We start from the raw sequence: 23,153 nt of genomic DNA, 5'->3' as shown, positions 1-23,153 counted from the left end.
AGAATACTTCCATATTCCATCAACCTCAATCTTATTCTACTGTAGAGAAAAATCAATTTTACAGGCCACAAAACAGTATAGTGTTAAGCAGGCTTAAATCTTCAGTAACTCTTACCATGTTGCAACTCTATTGAATTGTGACCAGCACCTTAAGTATTTAGTTTTAGCACTAATGATGATACTTCAAGTACAGTAATCTTTCTTTATTCCCCGCTACTTGTTCCAAATAAAACCAACATGCGGTGACAGCTGTTGGCAAAACACCCTAAATAATACCTTGTTTGATTGTAATAATACATTTGATTTGAAATCTTGTTTCTAAAAAGTCTTGTGTTCACAGGTCTTTCCCAATTGGACTTAACCATCACACAAACCTCATGGCAATTTCTTTCTTTCTTTCTTTTTGCCATGTCATGTCATTCCCAACTTATGAGGGAAACAATTTTCAATCATACTTATCTGTATCGGACATGATAGAAAAAGCAACAGTAACGTTTCCCCCTTTATTACAACCATCCATGGGCAGCCACAATCTGTTACACTTCTACACTCATTGCCTTGAATGACTGGCAGTGATTTGAGAACAGAAACAAAAAAGGCAGGAAAGAAATCAGCAATGGGAGCAGCACATTTCATGTCACTATTGTGTTCTGGCAACTCAAGGCTTGGTGGACAGGAGTACCTCAGCAATGAGGAAAGGCTCAACCCCCCCCCCCCCCAGAAAAGAAATAAAAAGAAATGAGGTACTCCCTAATGCTGATCATACTTTTGGGGAACCAACCCAACGGTGGAGTTCATTGGCATTTCTGATTTGCCAACATGCATTTCAATTCTCAACGGCTTAATTCTCAGCTAGTTCCAAGGAGGTGATTAAACGCCCCAGTCCTCAGACAAAAATGCGTTTATATTTTCTCTCAATTCCCCTCTTATGAAAGCGGCTAAAACAGCCCCAGTTTTGCTCTTTTCGGCAGTTTTGGAGGGAGATGATTTCGAGGCAGCAGAGAAGCCCTCACTCACACACACACACACACACACACACACACACACCCACGGCAGGCTTCACGTGCGAGGAGAAGCGGCCCGAGCGTGCGTCCTCTTTCTTTGCCGAACAATCCCAGGACCGGCGCGCGACTGAGCAAGGTGCCCCGGGCGCTACTGAAGACGCCGCCCCCGCCGCGCACGGGCAAGTGGTGGCGGTCGGGAAAGAGGGGGCGTGGCGACCTGGAGTCGGACCCCCCTTCTGTCCCGGTCCCGGGGGAGGAGGAGGAGGCTGGCGGCATCGGCATCACGTGGACCCCACTCCCGTCTTCTTCCCCTCCCCCTGCCTCCATCTCCCCCTCCCTTCCCTTTGTTGTAGCCCGAGCGGTAGCGGCGACGCCGGCAGCAGGAGCAGCGGCATAGACGACGACAGCACGAGCAGCGCACAAAGGGGCGCGGGGAGGCAAGGTTACCCCTGCCGGCTCCCGGAAGCCGGAGGAGGGAAAAAAAAACCAGAATCAAACAACCGACAGGAGCGAATTCGGAAAAGAACGAGGCGGCCCGGGATGCGGAGCGTTGGCTGGCAGCAAGGCCGGTGGGTCCGCGCTCCTCCCGGCGGCGCCCATTGAACCTAGAAGGGCCTCCTGTTCCCCTTTACAAGCCCTCGCCATGGCGGCCACCGCCCGGTCCCGGACCTCGCCCGGCTGCAACGACGCCGTGTTCCTGATGCTGGCGGTGGCTCTCTGCATTCTCGGTCCCGTCCGGACGTCCAACCCTCTCTCCGCCGCCGCCGCGCCCGCCGCCGATTGCGCCGGCAAAGGGAAGGCGGGCAGCAACTGCTCAGGTAAGCTGCAGGACCGGCGGGCTGGGCGCTTGGGCGGGGAGTGGGGTGGTGGGTTGGACGGCGCACAAGCGCTCCTGCTGCCCAGGCTGAGCATCCTTCCTCCCTGGCTTCTCGTCCCCGTCTTTCGCGCCCTTAACCGCTCGGGGGTTTTCCACCTCAAGACGCCCATCTCGGCCCGCCACGCCACATGGGCTCCTTCCTTCCTCGTTCTCGTCCATGGACCCCTCCTTCCCTTCCATGCTTAATAACTCAGTAGCCAGCCCCATCTTTGTCTTGCTTGTCAGTCACACTTTTGAAAACCATCACGCCACTTTCCTGCCTGCCTTCTCTCCCCCACGCCCCCACCCCCGAATTCCCCGCGCCAAGTTCCGGTTCCGAAGAGCGAGAGCCGCTGCAATTCGGAGGCACTTTGCTCCGCGTCGACATGCACGGGATTTCAAGCGCTGGGAACGATTTCTGCCTGTTAATGTGCCGCGAAACAGATTCCACGCAGGCTCTGCCTCCTTCCTGCTAGTTTCATCTGATAGATTTGGTTCTGTGTCTCTCTACTACACGGTCTGCAAAATAAAGAAGAGGGGCCGATTGCAGCGCCATCCCAACTCGCCAGGAATCCGCTTGCCCAGCCAGAGCCATCATCAGGTTGTGCAGATGGACATGGATGGAAGCAGTCAAGAGCTTAATTTCAGCCAGTCTGCCTTTGGACCCAAGGTTCAGCCCTGGCCTATAGAACATGATTGTATGTGTGGATTGCACCTGATTGTTCTTAGGTAAATTATAGAGTTGCACCTGAAATTGACCATCTCTTCAGGTGCAATTCTATAACTTACCTAAGAACAAGATGTTATTCAGTAGTCTTCCTTTCTGAATAGACAGGTGGGGATTGTGGGTTAATCTTCAAAATGTTATTCACTATTTCATAGCCCAAACACTATATGTGTATATTCCAAAGTAAGCAAAATTCGCCTGGGCTTACTTTCAGGTATTGTGTACAGGCGGTTTCACTAGCAACATCTTTTTAAATTTGCTTACTTGGAAGTAAATCCCATTGAGTTTAGTGGCACCAAAATCTTATGCACAGGCCTGGGTTCAAGAAGATTTTCTTTTTCTTTTTTTTACTTCAGATGTGTACACTTTTATTGTGGAAGCTAAACACTGCCTGGGTCCAAAATCACACTGTCCTGTAAAATCTCACACATTATCACCCACATCTCTTTTGTATACAAAGAGGTCTCAACACAACCTCCATCCTCTTTCCCTCTTTCCCTTTCACATGCATGCATTTCAGAGCCCCATGTTCCCTCTGACATGAACATGGGAGAATAAATCTGGGAATGTGAACATTGACCTTGTGTGGGCAGTGAGAGGGTCAACAGTTCATGAATTTGGAACAACTGGCCAGGTGATAGGAGTTCATTTCCTATTGCTGGAAGAAAAACTGCAGCTCCGATTTCAAAATTGTACTTTTTTAGTTGTGGCACAGGAAGAGAAAATAATTTATGATCAGGAGGCAACAAAAGGAAAAAAGCACTCAGGAGGTAGCATCTCTTTTGTTTCTCTGCCCTGGATGTATATCAGTCTTATCACTACAGTTACTGCATCCATACTCACCTCTTTTTTCACCTCTGCTTCTGAAAAAGATTGTCTGAGAAACTCCAAATGCGGAGATGTTCCTTCTGCAACCTGTTTAGATAATTGGCCTGCTTCTTGTCATGTTTGCAGAATTAATAAATATAATACAAGCCCCTAGATCAATTCTAGCCTCTGTTATCTAAAAGACTTATTGTAAAATACTTTGTGATGAGAACAAATGTAATTTTTTTTAAAAAAATGCCTTCTCTAAATGGTTACTTTATTTACTTTCAACACCTTACAGAAATCAATGCTGTTTTTTAACCTCACATTTATTCCTTAAAAGTTATCTTTCCAAATTAGTAGTATTTAAACAGATTCAGGAAATGACAAGAAATTAAACATAATTGGGATTGGGTTTCTAAAAATGATAATTTTTCTTAAGCATATTTCTAATTCATTGTTCCTTTTGACTAGTGCTTTGCCTTCCTCAAAGCATTCTAGCTGTCATTTTTGTATGTTTTTCCCCTCCTCATTTGAAGAGCATGGATGATTGCTCTGAAAGGATTGCTAGTAAAAATTACCTGCAACTGCTGGTGCCAAATTCATGAGAGATTCATAAGAGATTCTTCTTTTCAATCTCATTATCTTCTCTGAGAGATGAAGACGGCTGCCACTTTTTAAACAGCTTTGAGCACTTTTTATAGTGCTCTGTTTTGGTACCCTGTCATTGACAGTACATTTCCCTGGCCTTTTCAGGAATGAATTCCAATGTAACTTTTTTTTAAAAAGCAAGCTTGTATGGGATTGCAATCTTAAGATTGCAGCCTTTTTGCTAAAGAGTAAATTCTATAGGTAATATCAGAATTAACCTTAAACATACACGGTATTGGTTTGGGTTGAGTTGACTATCAAAGGAGCAGGCAACTAAGCCCCTAAACAGGTGTAACAATGGAATGATCTATGTTTTAGATTAAAATATTGATGCATAAGGAGGAAGGAAAAGTGGAGAGGCGAAAGAGAATGTGTAACTCTCTTGCAGATTCCTCCAAATTTTTAAGCATAACATGCTTAGAATGTTTGTAAATATTCTGAATCTGGCTCCCTCCCCCCTACTACCTCCCCCCCCCTAAATTACAACCAGAAGAGATTAGTGAGTAGGGAGGAGCAGTTGCAAAGATTACAAGACCTGTAGCATTCAGCATATATCTAAGGTCTAGTAAGAGACTTATTTCTATGTAGACAGGCATAGGCTAATATCTGGAAGTGTTATTATATTGGATTTTTAACTTTAAAAATATTTATATTGCACTATGCCTCCTTTGTCATCTTTGTTATAGACAACTCTGACAATGGTGGTTGATGTGGTTAGCAATTTCTCACAGAAGGAAAAGTCATCCCACAATGTAAATTTCACCTTTGTTTGTTCCTTGATCCTTGCTTGTTGAGTTTCTCATGCTGTGATTATAGACATGTTGATAGACTATTTGAGCAAAGTGTTGCTCTTGCATGCTTTACTTGGTTTTCTTTTGCATCCATATAATGACTTATCATGTTTTGTGCAAAGAAAGATTAGTAGGTTAATTTGCTACTGTCAAATGCCAGTTCGTCTAACCAGCATATATAGCTTGCATGCTGCATGGAGAAGTCAATGAGATTCATTTTAAAAAGTTGACAGACGAAGCAGATTTTTGGACCTGATATTGCTCTATAATGCCTATAAATATAGTAGTGCTGTTTTAAATGAAGAGAAATCACATGCATTCAGCATAAAGAACAATAAAATAAAATTGAACAGTATAACATAAAAGACAAGACTGCAAAGGTTTTGGTTTACTTGCGTAATTGGAGAACATATTCTGCAAATTATAATACTTAGTATGGAAATATCTCCCAAGGGTCTTCTTTATATTCAGAGCTGCTTAATTTGGATACAACACAGACTTTCAAATCTAATTAATTTATCTGGTGTACATTAGGATGCTGTAGCTGATGTTCTTTTCAAAGTATAGTCCCTGCCTTTTTCACTGAGCCGTTTCTGTGTCCAGTAATGACAACCATGTTTCCCACTTTCTTTTTATTTCCTTATGCAGATATTTGATAATAAGTCATACATATGCCCTACAGCTTCCTATAGAATTCTTTCTATTTTCTTTACAGTAATCCAAGTAATCTATTATTCCTTATGTACACTTTCCCCCTTCCTTCTGACTTAATATCTCATTGTACTGGTGATATTTGACAGAATTACAAGGCAGTGCCAGGATTATATTTGCATAATCCATGCTAACATTCTTCTTCCATCAGAATCTCTTGTCCTGGCATGAGCAATTCTAGTGGATCCCTCCCTGGATCATGTTGTTCTATTATTCAGACATCTTTTGTATGGCAATTAAGATACAATGAGTAAGACATTAATTAAGATCTTAATGGGAAAAATCCTTTCAAATAGCATGGCAGTTTCAAATTCTTTCCCTAAGTAGTTTGGTTGAATTAGACTTGGATGATAAAACATCTTATGGAACTTCAAGAGGCAAAATTCCTCCTATTCCTTAACTCCTAGCCATCTTCTGCCTCACAACCAACATTGCTGGAGGAAGCAAGAAGGAGATGGGTTATTTTTCTTCGTTAATCTTATTAACTTACTTTAGGATTGAATAATTTTAGATTATTGCTTAGTCTCATTCCATTCACATCAGTGAATGGAATCTATCTTCCTTGCCTAAAATTTTAGCTGTTCAGTAAATCTAATTTCAAAGTTAACTCCATCCACTGCTTCAGATTCTTGGGTATTGCTATATCATTTATACAGATTTTTCCTTTTACTGAAAATAAAACTTACGTAGAGTTGACAGGTTTTCATTAGTGTTTATTGAAATACAGAACATAGCTTTCCCCAGTTACACATTTTAAAAATGTAGGGATAGGACAGTAAACAAAAATAGTGACAACCTCATGATGACAAATTTCACATTTAAGTAGCTCAGAACAAAGTGTTTTGTATTCTAAAAGCAAGAGGATAACCCAGTTAAATAATTGATCAATAGATCTGATGTAGTTTCAAAGAGAGTGAAGAGCAATGATACATTGTGATTGCACTCATATTAATTTAAATAAATAATGCCCTTCTGCTGATAAAAGTGCTAGCAGCAGCAAGAGTGGGCAATTTCCCTTGCCAGTTGCAGGCTTTGAGAAAACATAGTATTTCTGTTCTCAGACTGAACTTCTGAAATGTAGTTGTAGGGCAAGAGCAGATCCTCTAACTCTTTCTGCTGTAGGGGTTGATTGAGGCCAGGCTAGGCTAATTTCTTTTAGCTGCTATCGCAGTGATGGCTAATCTGTTCCAGACCTAGTGCCCAATGCGCATGCATTCACCTGAAACCCCAAAATACAATACGTGCATGGCCCCTGCATGTGCCCCACCGTGCATGCACACACGGTCCCCTACCCCTATGCATGGCGCGTTCCCCCCCACATATGTGGCCCACCCCAACCCTATGCATGCACGGCAGAGACCCAAAGACCAGCTGGCCAGCAGGAGGCACACATCAATGTGCAGCAGAGCTGAAATGCGGTGATGGCTTGCGTGCCCACAAGGTGCTGCGTGCCACAGATTTGCCATCACAGTGCTATAGTGTTCTTCTCAAGAGGAAGAAAGCATAGAGTGGGGAAAGGGGCAGTGTGACCTCCTTGATTCAGAACAGTTATTCTGCTTTTCAAAAAAAAGTTTCAAGAAGAGGAGGAGCCATGTTGCAATATCACGACATGCGGTCTCGACACTCCGAGACTGCCGTTGACACTTTTACCGCTGGATGGTCCAGCTGGACCTAAACTGTCCCGTAGAGATGGTGACTAGGAAGACAAAGCCTTGCTGGTCTCAGGGACATCGCAAAGTGAAGGTCTTCAAGCTGGCAGTAAACAGGCAGCCCCCAGGCTGATGAAGTTGGGATGCTCCAGAAGGAAGGGAAAAAGAGAAAGTGAGTCCATCTGGTGAGACTTTTTACTATCTTGGAAAAACTGCCCAAAGAAACCTTTAAAAAAAAAAAAAGCTAAATTAGGTCCTCAAGCAAGAATTAAGCTGCAAAATTAATTAACACTGGATTGCATTGGAAAGCCTTTTTTCTCTGTAACTATACTTTGTGGATTGAAATGCTCGTAACATTGTTCATTTCTTCCCTTAAAGTGAACCTTTTCCCCCCCCTCTGCTCTTTGTTACTTTATTTTTTGATTTCTGGACTAAAACCTTCTTTAACAATCCTTCCTATTACTTGTTGCTAAATTTTATTAAAGAACTTTATTTCATTTAAGCCTGGGATAGTGAAAGTGGAAAATAGCAATTAGCCACTCGGAAGTCGGAAGCTGGAGTTTTTGAAACAATGTATCTCTCCTTTTTTTCTCTTTGTTTTCACTGACTTTGTAGCAGAAGGGTTTGTAAATTGTTTATACAAACTGATAAAGAGCCAAAGGCACGAATTGTTTTTACAGGTGTCTGTGAGAACTATTTTGGCAGAGGAGAGAAAGGGGGAAAAACAAAACAAAATAGAACCCTTCTCTTTTGAAGAGCACAAAAAAACCCTTGTGCTTAAATCAACCTAAAATTAAAAAATAAAATAGGCTTGGAAGACTAAAGTGGCAGTGGCTATTAGTTTCTTTTTTTTCTTTTCTTTTTTCTGGAAACATGGATCAATATTCAGAGGAGGAAACTTTAAAATTTCAAAATATTTTGGCTGGAATTCTAAATTTATTGGAAGGATACAGGAGAATCGAGAAGAAGTTGGAAAAACTAGTATTTCTCACATCAAAAGATGAAGGGGCTGGAGCCCCAGAAATTAAAGGCGAGAATGAAGATATAGAAGATAAAAACAAGACAACTGATCATTTTATTAATGGAGCAAATGTGGGTGAAAGTGGAATGAAGGGAACATGGAAGAGGGACTTCGACGAATTGGAGTTCTACCCCAGATTTCAAGATACAAAAGAGGGAAAAAGGGTAATGATGATGGGTTTAGGAAAAGAAACTCTTTCAGAAGCACAATTGATAACCAAAAAAAGAGCTAATTTTAAAAACAATTGGAGGGCAACGAGACTACCTGAGAGATCCTTTAAGCAACAAAGTGCGGGGAGAAATCTATAAAAACCTTATAAAGGAGATAAAAAGAAGACTGACACCACAATTGGCAAGAGAAATAAGACTGTTTTGTTATTGGAAAGACACAGGTTGACAATGAAAGTTCTTAATAAAAAATTAATTAATCTTGGTTGAGCAATAAGTAGGAATTTAGTAATTTTTAGATTGTTTTAGATTGTTATTAAATGTTTATTCGTTAACAATTAAATAACTATAATTACCAATAATGGAATGAAAATGGATACAACTTAATGATATATATTATGTACTGTTAAACTAATAAAAGAAATCTGGATATAGATTGCAATTCTGAACTGGGAAAAAGACCTACAAATTTTACCAACAAACTTCTATTTAGGTTTTGTTATAAAGGTGTAATGTTTTATTCTATTTTGGGAGGGGGGGAGTGATGAGAGGAGTTGGGATATAAATAGTAAAGGACGTTTAGCTAACTATAATAACAACAAGGAAATGTTAATGGATATTATTTAATAATATATGCATGCTCTGGTATTGGTAAAAGCAACTTGGATATAATATTCTAAACAGTGAAAAAAAAGCTTAGAAACTTCATTAATTGATTTTTTACTCAGAATATTCAAAAAATTATAATGTTATTGGAGGATTTTTGAAATAGCTAACAAGTGCCATTATGTGGTTGTGTTTTTAAGTATGAATAAGTTCAGGCAGAAACACGTTCAAATAATTGTAGTCAAATGAGAATTGTGATATATTGATGGTAAGATATATAAAGATCTTTGATTTAAAATGTATCATCTATGATGAACTACAAGTAATGATTATGGAAGAAACCAATCAACATGCTTTCTACAAGATGTATTGAAGGATGATTCTTTTTTTGTGTTTATGTTCAATTAAAATAAAAAAAAATCTTATTAAAAAAAAGTTTCAAAAAGAAGTGGGATGGTGGTGATGGTGATGATGATAATGTAGCTTCATAACCCTGCAAGTTTCAGCAGTGCTGGAACTGAAATGAGGGCATTTGGTGTTTGCTTAGCGCACCCAGCGAGAGCTTCCATCAATGCTGCATGCGGAAGGAAGAAAGTGAATTGTGATACCCCAGTGAATCTTCTATGTCAGATTGGTTCAAGCATAACACCAAGTGATTTATTTGTTTTTGATTTCACCTGGTGGATGACTTCATCCTTTTATCTGGATGAACTACAGTGCAATACTGTAGATGCATTCAGCACTGTTGTTTTCACTAGGTATTGCCCTCCAGGACTGATTACCAAGTTTGCAGGCTCAGTGGATTTTTTTTCCAGTATTCAGGGGGAAGGGGCTCTAAAAATTCTTAATCCTCCCTTTGTCTAATAGAAACAAATAGAAGTAATCATGATCTCCTTAAAATGTATGTTCTTTTATTTTGTGGATTGCTAAATTTAGCTTGGATTGTCTGGTAATGATTGGGTTTACTTGGGAAATTTAAAAAAAAAATATCATTGTTGGAGGTGATAGTTGCATGTTTGAACAAAAATATAAGAAACGCTTGCTGGACCAGATTTAAATCAGTAAGAGCAGTGCTTTTGGTAAGGAGAGGGTAGGAGTTGCTGATACCCAACCTTCTATTTGCTTAATTCTCTTTAAAGATATCCATATTGGTAACTGCTACTATATCTTGCCATAGCAAATGCCATAGCTTAACAATATAAGGAAGTATTTCCTTTTATCTCCATGTTTGGAAACAGATTATGGTACTTTTAAAACCAGAATGGTCTTCTGCTGTTATCCTAGTAACCATATAAATTGGCATACTTTTCAACCTTGCCCATATCCCCCTCCCTCCGGAGTCTTCTGCTAGTTTTCCATTCAAAGGGCTGATAATCTCCCCTCCTGCTTATCTTTAATCTCAATGCAACATCAGATGCTTTTAAACTATTTATTAATTTGTACTGTTTACTCCATATGGACTGTTCATTATGGGAATAGTTCTCTGCCTAATTTGATGAACAATTTTAAACAGCTTGTCTACATGTAGAACAATAAAGTACATCTTCTATCTGAAAAACATTTGTCTTGAAGTTGATAAATATTCCAGTATGAAACAATCATAAAATCTACATGTATTTCAGCACTTCAAATACTACTTTTCCCTCAAAGTCTACTTAAGAGAAACCCAAAAAGCAGCATTCTATAACAATGTATTAATAATGACTTATGGGAAATAGAACTAATGAAGTAGGTCACAGAATAATTAAGTGTTACGGAAGATGAGAAATAAGGGAATCACGAACGTTTCTGACAGATGACACCAATAATTGAAAGATATCATCAATTATTTCAATGGATAAGTAGCCACAAGTAACCACTGTGCTTCTTGGCTGCCTCCAGCTTTTCATGGTTTTAGTATTTATAGAAGTTCAGATGAAATTGCAAACTCTTTCAAGGTTTATATTTTCACTTTGGATTTAAAAGATGAATGAGATGCTCAGGTCCAGGCAGATGTTGTAGAATCATGGAGTCTTCAGGTAGGTCTTACTGTAAGTAACAAGAGAAGGAGACTTTTGGAGAGGGACCATTTATAGATGGACTAGCTGATAATCCGGTGTTGCCCGGGTATTTATAGATGTCGAAGGGTTTGTCTCACAGGGAGCCATTGAGAGGGTCCTTTCCTTGCCCCTTCTACCATGCCCATCATCCCTGCTCTCTCCCTTCTCCCTCCCATGCACTCCTCCTTCCTGCCCTGTCTACGATCCTGGCACTTTGCCCCAAATCCATCAGGCACTTCCCCATTGGTCCACAGGAGGACAAATGTCACGGCTGGCATAGGAAGCTGCGAAGGGATTGACATCACAGACAATTGCCGCTCTAGTATGCCCTACTCGCTTTCCTTAATGGCCCAGGCTATGCTGGAACACACACATACAGATACACATACAGAGAGAGACTAGGGGTGTCTTCCCCCCACCAAGTACTTGTTTCCAGAGGGTAAGTCATCTGTGTACCAATTTTCATTGAAATTTCTCGAGGTGCTCCAAAGTTATGCTGGAACATACAGACAGACAGCCTTTTTAATAATAAATAATAATAAAAATAATATAATAATAATATAATATACAAAATATAAATAATAATAGATAAATGAGGATGCTTTCTTGTTCTCTGATGACTGCTTTTTTCTTTTTTTGAACAAGTTTATTTTATTTTAATTTCATACATATAACCACAAGTATACCATTACATCTGAACAGAATTTTTTTGTATTGTCCATTATCATAGCATTCCCTCAACCCAGAATAGCTATCATTTGCTCTTCTGCTTTCAATACACCATATTGCAGCTTTTTACACCACCGTCCTCTATCCTCCTCCCTATCTCCCTTCTTCCCTCTACCATCCCTCTCTTCTCTACTTCCCCTTCCTCTCTCTGTCTCCTCTCTCCTCTTTCCACTCCTTCTTTCTCCCCTACTTCTCTTCTCCCTTCTATTTCCCTGTCTCCTCTCTTTTTCCTTACCTCTACCTTTCCTTTCCACTCTCTCCAATTAATTTACATGGTGTATTTCAGCATCTGAGCACACCTCATTTAATATTTGCTGGTATTGATAATTACATTCCAATAAACATCTTTCATATTTATGGTTTTACATGCATCCTCTTTTTAATGGTATACATAATTCAGAATTCTATTATTTGTTCCCGTCCTCCCAAAAGCCTATTTTTTGGACAAAGTGTGAGCCTGATTCGAGTTTCCCACTAAACTCATACTAATTTTACATAGTTATATATTATTAAGCACCCCAAATTTTTAACTCTCTCATTAGCGCTTCAGTTGGGAAGGGAAAGAGGGGAAAAAGAAAAGAAAACTACCTGTTCAGTTAACCACACTTATTTCCTTTAAATATCATTACTAGTATTATCTATATATATAATTCCCTTCTTCCTCTCTCCTATCAACTTTCTTTCCTTATTCTTTCCACTTCTTTCTAGTGAGCCTTTTATCGCAGTCTCTAAACTTCTTCTTCTTACCCTTTCTATATCCTTCCAAATCTTTTTTATCCCTTTTTGCTTTGCCATTCGTGTGCCCTCATCAATATTTTCTTTTGTCTCTTCACCCTATTTCCCCTTTTTCTTTTATTATTATGTTTTTTCCCTGTGGTGTGCTTCCTTTCTTCTTTCTTCTATATATCTTTCTGATCCTTTCCCTTTCTTTCTTTCTTTCTTTCTTTCTTTCTTTCTTTCTTTCTTTCTTTCTTTCTTTCTTTCTTTCTCCCCTTTCCTTTCTTTGTTGGGACATGCTCCTCCTTTTCCGTTTTCCCTATTACTCTACCAAACCCCGTGATCTATTTTTTGTTTTCCTTCCCTTCTAATACTTTTTCTATCATCATCTCTTTTCAGCTTTAATGATTCCTGCATGTTTCTCATAATCTCACCTATTTCTTCAAATTCCCAACGTTCCATTACAATATAAAATCCATAATTTCTTCTTGTATATCAGTTCTAGTCCAATTTGAATGTTCCAGTTCCACTCCAACAAAAAGTAAAGTTCCCCCTTTCTTCCACAATTACAGAAGGACAAAGCCAAACAGCCTGTGCAAACAGCCCCTCTCTAGTAGTTCTCATTGTGCCATGTGGCCTCAAAGATGGGTGTTTAAATTTTGCTTTCTCTGTTGCTACAAAATACTTTCTTCTTTCCAATAGCCAGTTCCACTCCTCGATATTTCACTCCAGTATATTTCCAAGGAAAGACAAAAACTTCTTTTTCAATTTTCTCTTTCTTAATTATTTACCTCCAAGTTTAATTGAAACGAATACGTTGAAACAAGTCCAGTCCCCTTAATCTTGATGTTTTAGCTGCCGTTCTTTCCCCCCTCTTCACCTCTCTTTCTGTGAGATTTTGGATTAGTCTATTTAAAAAAACCAAATCTTTCAATTTCAAAGTTTGTAGTTATTCAATCCGTTTCTCATTTCTGCCTCTACAAGGCTTAGAAGAAACAAATTTCTTTGGGTTTTGATCATTTAAACCGCCATATTTTTTTCCTCTTCCATTTCCACAAAGTTCAATTTTTTAATGCTGTTTTTAATATGAAAATTTCTCTTCCAGTTCTGAATTCCAAGTTATTTGTGCCAATAGGTTTTATATCTTCTCACCCATTCTCAACACTTCATCCAGACACCGCTCCTGTACCATTGCTTAGCCCAGTTGTCCCAACTTTGTGGCAGACACTTTACAATGTCCACTGCCCCCGCCGCCAGATCAAAGAGCTAGTCTCTAGCCTTCGAGGAACCAGTTTTGTTCCTCTTGGCGCTTGAGATGCAGCTCTTTCTTCACCTTCCCTATAAGAAGGTTCTGGTCCTAAACACCCACCCTCCTGGCTACGGTTTCTCAGCCTGGTTTTCACGGCATTCTACGGAGCCCGCTATTTCCAGTCTGTCTCGTTGTGGCACTTCCGGTCATCCTCCTGATGATTGCTTTTTTCATCAATACCTCTATCCAGTACTTTGCCTGGAGATACAGCAAGAACTGGTACTTGCTTGAGGAACCCAAGCAAGAAGTGAAAACTAAAGGGGAAGGTGTAAAGTAGGAAAAATGGGATCATGCTTTTTTGGCTACTTGCCAATTATCCTGTTCTTTGGCATTTTCTTATTGCTTAAGAGCCTATGGAATTTCCAGGCCCTTGAAAAGAGAACAATTAACTAATTGCAGTTTATTCTAAAAGGATTTTTTTTATAAAAAACCCATGGAAAAATATCTAAATTAGAAAGATGATTTGAAATAATGTCAAAGACATTTCAAATAAAATATATTTCACTGACACTGGTTGATCAGTGGTTGGTCAGCACTGCTTCTTGTCTTTTTTTAGATAAGATACTTGTTTTTCCTGAAATTCCTCTGTTATAGTCAATAGAGATATTCAATATATATTGAAAGTGTGTTTCATTGTGCAGTCTGAAGTGGTAGACAGAGCATTGATGACACTCTGGGAATTTATAGAACTTCTGCTTGATTCTGGAGAGTAAAAACATTTGCAACTGAAACTTGGATTTAATGGAAATCCCATAAGGGATTGTTCAGTAGTTACAGTTAGGAACATTATTTGCTTGACCTTTTTCAGTTGAGACATTTATAATTATAGCTACTGAAATATCTAAATTCATATCCGAAACATCCATATCCATATCTGAATCCAAATTTGTAATAGTAAACTAGAGGTTTGCTAGAGTTTGTAAGTGGGCATTGGAAGAGTCTTGCTGTTGTGTTTATAAGTATGGCTTTGAAAGACCATGTGCTCACTCAATTGAGTCCAAATGACTTTAGGCAGTTCTTGCCCACAATATAATACATAAAGTGGACATTTCTATATAGCAAAGCCTTATTAAAGACTGTATAGATTTATGGTATACCTTAACTAGTAAACAATAGGCTCTCTGTGCTAACCCAAGAGGGATAATGGAAATTAGCAAGGGCATACAAAAAGATAGGTTTGCCTTTGTTTTGTTAATTACAGCAACATTTTTGACTGGGTAGATTTTGCCAAAACTCAGAACATATTAAGGCCTAATGGGTGTACTGGAACAATTACTCTTCGAAGGGATTTCTCATTCTCCACCTTGTGTTAACTATATGATGTCATGTCCCTCTATCTTTTTTAACAGTTAGAAATCTAGAGAACATCATCATTCCTAAGGTTACAATCCTTTCTAGCCTTTAGAACGGGCATTTGCTTGAAACAGGACTAGAAAGCTAGTGAACGCCAATCTTTTGAGCCTTCAGAACAATGGTGTTTACTAATTTTGCAGCACTCTTCTGTGTGCAGAAGAAAATGCTTCTGCTGGGCTGAAGAAATGGAATCTTTGGGCTCCCAGCCCAGTTTCTGCAGTCACAGTGGAGGGGCTAAGATCCATTCAGCAGGCAGCCCTCAGAAAGGATGTCCTTTCAGCAACTGGCAGCAGCTTGCAACCTTCCTTGCTGGTCTTCCCATTTACTTTTTTGGAAAGATGGCAGAGAATATGGCAAATGCCGACTGCATGATCGTAAGGTACTTGGCAACTGGTCATAAGTGCAAACAGGTTGTCAAGCATCCCAAATGTTGGGTGATGGGGCTGGTGTGATGTTTTAGAATGGCAATGTATATCTTTCTTACATTCATTTAACTTACAAAATTAATATATTTTAAGACTGGGAAGATTGGAAGAGTTGACAACTGATTTAAACACTAATTATGTGAGATACACAGACAACACTTGTTTGTTATCTGAAAGTAAAGAAGACAGGAGTTATGATGACGATGAAAATAAAACAACAAAATGGAAATACGGTATAATGATAAATATTAAGGATGCAATGACAACTTCAACCGCGCACTTTTTGAAGTTACAGTTAATTGTAAAAGAGTGAAGGTGTTACATCAAGCTTTTCTTGAGCACAAGATTAAATAAAATGGATTGTGTTGGAGAAATGCAGAGGGAGGAAGCAATGACAGACAAACCATGAAGGATTGCAATCTTTCAATGAAAACAGTTAAAACAGTGATTATCTACAGCTGTGACTTGACACGGTAAAAAAGGTAGATGCTTTCCATTTCTATTTTTGAAGGGTACCATGAGCTACAAGAATCAATGAATCAGTCCTAGATTACCAAACGGCTGACTATGGCTTTGAAATGCTGATCACTAAGAGAAACTCACATAATTTGGACAAATTATGTTTATAAGCAGTGGGCTAGAGAAAATAACTAAGCTTGGCAAGGTAAAGGAAGTAGAAGAAAAAGACAATAGATAATCAGGATGGATGGAATGAAACACATTAGAAGCAGTGATCGCGAACCATTTCAGCACTGAGTGCTGAAAAGGGAGTGCTTGTCTGGGATGCAATCCGGAAGAGAAGCTGTCCAGTAGGCATGCGAGTGACAGAAAATGACCTTCCTTTTTCTGGCACGTGCATGCGCACCAGCCAGCTAGTCTTCTGGTTAATTGCGCATGCACATGTGATAACCAGCTGGCTAGCGTGCATGCTCATGCTGGAAAACAGAAGACCAGCTCTTCCAGTTTCTGGCGCTGCTACACAGAAAAAGGCCAGCTGATTTTCATGCACACATGCGTGCCAGAAACCCAGAAGAGGAATGGGCGATACTGCATGTGCCAGGTGACATGGCTCCACATACCACTTTGGGCACACGTGCCAAAGGTTCACCATCACACATTACAGTAATGTGGAAGAACTATGAGTTATTATTAAAGAAGTTCAGGATGGTAAGCACTTCTCATAATGTCACAAAGAATTAATTCTGACTTAATGATATTTAACTAACAGAGAACTGGGTAGGTAGAGGAGTTGATTCCAAAAGAGATTTAAATAAATGTTAACACTATTGTTAAAATCAGGAGGATTTAAATTCTTAGTTTTGGCTTGATAATCATATTCTTTACGTTTAGTGAATAGCCTATTCTTCTGTGCTAATTTTCTTTGCTCAGCCATCTGAAAATAGGTTATTCAACTTTTATTTCAGTTTAGATTAATGTAAATCATGCATCTGAAAGGAGGGAATTAGATCAAGAGGGAGGAAGAAAGGGAGATATATGAGATAACTTCCCAAGGCTGAGAAGTTTGAATTTGGTTATTTCCATATGTTCTAATCATGTTCACCAATCTCAATAGTACTTCAATAATTGTTGTCCTTATATAAGTCAGTTTATATTAAAACAATATTTATTTTAAATAGTAATCTACATTATTAGTATTATTAGTATTATTAGTTTGATGATTATCAATTGTCTTTTTATAATCAATCCAGACCATGTGTAAATTGGTTTTCACCTTTTGCAATTCTCCAAAACCATTTTATCTATCTTTTGTACCTCCACTACTCTCATTATCTCTTTTCTGTTTACTGAAAATATGTTACTTCCTTCTAATAATTTTGGATGCTGTTCACTATTATGTCAGTGAGTAATTTAAACATTTTTAGGTAAGTATATTATCAGCTTGTAGTTTCCTGGTATTGTCTCTTATGCTGGATCTTTTTGAATCAGATAAATTTTGCCAGATATTAATAGTTAATGAAGTATTGCATAAAGTATTTCCTTTATGCAATACTTCATTAAGCTGTTGAGTTGAAATTGAAGGTAAGTTACTCAGATATTTGAGCCAAAAGACATGCAATTGATCATTTCCGTGAAATCGTTTTTAATTTTTTTCATCTATTTTTAACCATTTTGCTGTTACTATTAGTTATTAAAGAGCTTTCCAAAACTGGATTGTTTCCTTTTTGTTTGGTTTCCCATTTTCAGAAATTACAGGGCTGTATATATATATAGGCTTGTCTCTGGTCTGATTGAAATAGTTGATTTTGCTTAAATTGGATGATATGCGGTCACAGCATTCAATTTTCCTGCTATTGCTGAGATTGTTGCTTTATGATTTTTGAAGTGTCTCCCATTTTTCTGGTAAGCGATATTGGGCTGAGAGACAGAGTGACTGTCTCTCAGCTGGCATTCATGGCTAAGGTGGACTTGCTCCCTTTGGCTTCCTATTCAGAGACTATTGCGGCTGCAGAGCTTTTGGCCCCATAGGTCATACTCCTAGCTTTTTAGGTCTGCGGGTGCTGGGAGCGCCACAGGCCCTTCTTTCGTCATCTCACCAAGCTTCTACTGCTGCCCTCAGTGTCTTTGCCTTGGGAGCGCTCCGGCATATTTCTCCACGATCATACAGGTGGAGAGTGGAGAAGCCCCTGCCTCATTCACATGCCCATCAAAATTGCTGAGATGGCAGACCAGGCCCCTGAGGAGTTGGAACAATCAGGCCCCTCCACAAGCAAGGCATTTTCCAGACAGGCTGGCAAGGCATCCAGGGAGGCCTTCAAGGGGAACAAACCCTATGCTAGGCAGGGAAAGAAGCAGGGGTCAGGCTCAGATAGGGATGCTCTCTGCTGCCAAAAGGCACTGGGGAAACAATTTAACAAGGCCCAACAACAGGCCCAGGCCTCCAGGCAGGTTTTCCCTAGGGATTCTTTGCCCGAGATCCAGCCCAGACCCAGACATCCCATCAATGAAAGTGAAGGGGAAGGGCAGGAGTTGCCCTCTGATGATTCGAAGGCCATGGCAGGCTCTCCCAGCCCTCAATGGCTAACCATGCTGACCTTTTTGAGTGTCAATCGGAGGTGGAGGAGGACCACTAGCACCCCAGCAGCTCTTAATCCAACCCTCCACCAGGGCCCACCCGACAGAGGATCAGGGACCCGATCTCTCAGCTAAAATGCAGGAGGTCATTGCCAGGGCCATTTTCCAGAGGATTGAAGCAGGCATGGAACAGCGAGCCAAGCGCCCCCGCAGGTCCTGCCCTACCATGGCCCATGCTCCCTCCAGGCAGGCAGGCTCTTCAGGCCCAAAGTCCACCCTCTCACCATTCTTCGCTGGACAGTGAAGATTCTGCCTGGGAGAAGGACATCGTTCCCGACCCTGAGCCTGACTTCTCAGGGGATGAGGGGATTGTTCCTGACAAGCCCGCCTTTGCTGGGTTGTTCAAACATGTCAACTTCAAGACTGTCTTAAATAAGACAAAGGCCTTGACCCATTTAGGGTCTTCCACTCCAGATCAGCAGCTACTGATCCCTCAGATCTCAGTGAGGGCTTCTTCGAGGAACCGGTCCAGCACAGGAAATTGTTCCTATTCCCAAACTATTCCTCAATGTAGTGCAGAGGCAATGGATGCAGCCAGGCACCCTTTCCACTCCCAGTGGTAGTGACAAGAAGCTGTATACCATAGATGTGTGTTTGGAGGATTTATTGAAGTTACCTCCTGTGGATGCGCCAATGGCTATGCTCACATCATCAGTGCTTCCCCCTGAACTCCTGGAGGGGCTCAAGGCAGAAGAGAAGAGAGCAGAGAAAGCCTGCCACAAAACACATCAGGTGGTGGCTTGGGCGATTAAGGACGCCTCTGCATCCTTCCTTTCCAGAACCTCTCTCCTCTGGTTGAGACAGTTACTTACCAAACGTCCGGCTGGGAAAGGCAGATTAAGACAGGATGTCAATAAGATTATTGTGGAGGCAAAATACACAGCTAACGCCACTTTGAACGCCACTAAGTTTGCATCTGGGGCCTTAGCTTCCAACATCACCACCCGTCGCGTCCTATGGCTTAGATATTGGAATGCGGACATGCAGTCAAAGTGGAAGCTGGCCTCTGCTCCATTTAAGGGAGGCAAGCTCTTTGGGGAGCCCTAGACCCAGTCCTTATTGAAAATAAGGGCAAGAAAAAACTTATGCTTTCGGTCACCAAAAAACCTGAGCTTAGGGGTCCCAATTACTATAGGAAGCAGCCCTTTCGGGCCACAGAGCTGACCTCCAACTCAGGCTTCTTTCAGTGCCCCTACTCCCAGAGTACTGACAGGTCCCAGGACCATCAGTCCTTTCGTGACAGAGGCTGCCAACAGAACTTTTCCAAATGTCCCTTTCACGGGGGGTTTGGCTCCAGACCCTTCTGATACTACAAGTGACCACCAGCGGACGGCTCCCATTGGAGGGCTTCTTCAACTGTTCAACGCCCAATGGAAGCAAATCACATCAGACTAGTGGGTTCTGCAAAGGATTCGCATTGCTCTGGTCCTAGAATTCATCTCACCTCCACCTCGCCACTTCATTCGGTGCCCAACCCTCTCTTGCCCAGTGAAGAAGGCTCTCATGGAACAGGAGATTCTTCACCTCAGGGACATCAGGGCCATAGAACCGGTATCGTTGGGTGAGGAAGGGACAGGGTTTTATTCCATACTATTCCTTGTCCCGAAGAGCTCGGGGGGGATGGAGGGGAATACTAGACTTGAAAAAAGCTAAATTACAACCTAGCATACAAGAAATTCAAGATGCAGTCCCTCCAGTCAATTTTGGGCTGTATCAGGCCAGGAGATCTGTTAACGTCCATAGATCTCAAGGAGGCAAATCTCTACGTCCCAATTAGCAAGGCTCACCACAGATTTCTGAGGTTCTTTTATGCGGGCCAACACTATCAATACAAGACTGCCGTTGGGCCTGTCATCGGGCCCCAGAACGTTTACGAAGATCCTTGCAGCAGTAACAGCCTTCCTCAGATCTCATCCAGTGTGGCTGCAATGCTATCTGACGAATACACATCCAGTCGTTGTCCCATCAAAATGCAATGCAAAATCTGCTATACACAATGAGAACCCTTCAAGAGCACGGGTACTCTATCCACCTGGAAAAAAGGCATCTTATACCAGATTACTGCATCTTGGTGCCATCATAGGCACTGTGAACTGTCAGCTCTCCCTGTCTCCAGAACGGATGGCAAGCATCAGGGATCTGGTGCAGCAGGTACAATAGTCACATCAAGCCTCAATTGTGCAGTTGTCCCAGCTCTTAGGCAAAATTATATCCTGCCTATCCATAGTGCTTTGGGCAAGACTTCATTCCTGCCAGCACCAGTGGCATCTCTTACCTCACCAACATGCCAACGCAAGCAACTCACCAGTGTTGATTCTGGTTCCCTCATAGGTTTGTCGATCCCTCAGGTGGTGGCTGTCCGCCACTCTGGCGGAGGGCACTCTCTTCAAAGAACCAGATTGTCTGACCATCACAACAGATGCAAGCCTCTTTTGGCTGGGGGCACACCTGCACAATCAAATTGCACAGGGTAGGTGGTCAGCATCCAAGGTGACACACAGCATCAATTGGCTAGAGTTGAGAGTAGCGAGACTTGCCCTTCTTCAATTCCAAAGTAGCACGTAGGGACCCACGTGATGATTCTCACAGACAATGTAGCAGCCAAGGTGCACATAAACTACCATGGGGGCACCCATTCCAGGTCCCTGATGGCGTAAGCTGACTCCCTGGGAAGGTGGGCATAAAAACACCTGTGCTCGATTCGGGCAGAGCACATCTCCGTGGTAAACAACATCCAAGTGGATTGGCTAAGCAGGGCCACGGTCAACCACTCGGAGTGGCGGATCTGTTCCACCAACTGTCGCAGATGTTCAGTTGAGCACTAGTCAATCTATTCACCACCCCAGAGAACACACACCATTCCAGGTTCTTTTCCAGATTTCAAACCTCACAAGCGGAAGGGTTTGAAGTCAACACACTTCACTGTTGATTGGCCACCAGGTCTGCTATATGTGTTTCCACTGTTGCCTCTTCTCCCCAGGGTGATTCAGAAGATCCTGATGGAGGAAGCAGAGGTCCTACTCGTGGCTCCCTTCTGGCCCATAAGAGCCTGGTTCACTGAACTTGTGAGTCTTTCCGTCGATCCGCCCTGGCGAATTCCCCAGAATGAGGTCTCTCTCAGCCAAGAGGCTTTCCACCACCTGGAGCCCCAGTGGCTACCCTGGCCGTCTGGCACTTGAGAGGGATCTCCTGAGTAAGGGCAGACTCTCCAACAAGGTCATCCAGACCATAGAGGCTTCCAGAAGGCCATCCATGACCAGGATATATGATGCTACCTGGAGGTCCTTCGCCAAATGGTGCACAACGAACCAGGTGAGGGCAACATCGGTTTCTATTCCACAAATATTGGCCTATTTGCAGGACGGGTTAGACCAGGGCCTGGCATCTAACATGCTCAAGTGCCAGGTGGCAGCCTTGTATACGATTCTAGCCCCTGAGGAACATTCATCCCTTCAGCGGCATCCCATCATCCGTAGTTTTCTTCAGGGCGCCATCAACCTGAGGCCCCCAGTCATCCATAGATACTCAATTTGGAAGCTCGAAGTCATTCTACGAGCCCTTATAGGTCCACCATTTGAACCACTGTGGTCGGTCAGTCTGAAAATCTGACATTTAAGACCTCCTCCTTAATTGCCATCACTTCTATGCGGCAAATCTTGGAGTTGGCAGCCCTGTCAGTTAGGGAGGACTTGTGCCTGATTCATTCTGAGAGGGTGATCCTCCACCTGGACCTGGCATTTCTCCCCAAGATCAACTCCTGGTTTCACTGGACCCAGGAGGTTATCCTCCCAGATTTTTGTCCACACCCCAAACATCCAAGAGAAAAAAAATTGCACATGCTCGATGTTCATAAGGCGTTACGAAAATACATCAAACATATGGCAGCATTCAGATAATCTGAATCACTTCGTGTCCCTTCAATCTGCCTCCCAAGGCCTCAAAGTCTCTTCATCTACCATTGGGTGTTGGCTGCATGCATGCATTGCCTTCGCTCCCATCCTGCAATCCAGCCAGTGCCACGCCATATCACCACACATTCTACAAGGAGCGCTGCCACTACCGTGGCCTGGGCGACCCAGGCACTTGTAGAGGAGATTTGCAGGGCGGCAACTTGGACTTCCTTATCTCCGTTTGTTCAAAACTATAAACTGGACAAATTCGCTTCTGCAGATGGGGAGTTTGGGAGATGGGTCTTTCAGGGCATTCATACCAGCGGAGAGACCCTGGACTCAACAGATCCCTGCCCTACTGACATTTAGCTTGGCTATGTCACATGCTTGGACTCTCCAAGCAGTGCACAGGAGAATGATCGTTGGCTTACCTGAAGGGTCGTTCTCTGTGCACTGCGGGAAAGTCCAACCCTGCCCTGGGGTCTTTCTCCGCTTCTCTATACAGACAGTATGGACACTGTTATATGGACATTCATCAGGTCAACATTTCAACGTGCAACAGTTTCACACCTTCATTGAAAAAACTGGAGTCAAGGAGACAAGCCAGA

At 41.8% G+C, this 23,153-nt stretch overlaps 1 protein-coding gene across 1 annotated transcript in view; it reads left to right on the top strand.

Moving 5' to 3' along the window:
• Positions 1–1,175: 1,175 nt before the first annotated feature.
• TMEFF1 (transmembrane protein with EGF like and two follistatin like domains 1) overlaps positions 1,176–23,153 on the top strand; it is a 155,956-nt gene continuing 133,978 nt past the window's right edge. Inside the window, exon 1 of the mRNA XM_081952519.1 lies at positions 1,176–1,822. Within this exon, the coding sequence (XP_081808645.1) occupies positions 1,648–1,822 (175 nt within the window). The 5' untranslated portion in view covers positions 1,176–1,647. The remainder of the gene's footprint in view (positions 1,823–23,153) is intronic.

Source organism: Natrix helvetica (genome assembly GCF_964273705.1).
Source record: "Natrix helvetica genome assembly, chromosome: 4".
Lineage (NCBI taxonomy): Eukaryota > Metazoa > Chordata > Lepidosauria > Squamata > Natricidae > Natrix > Natrix helvetica.
This window is presented reverse-complemented; position numbering and strand designations above follow the sequence as displayed.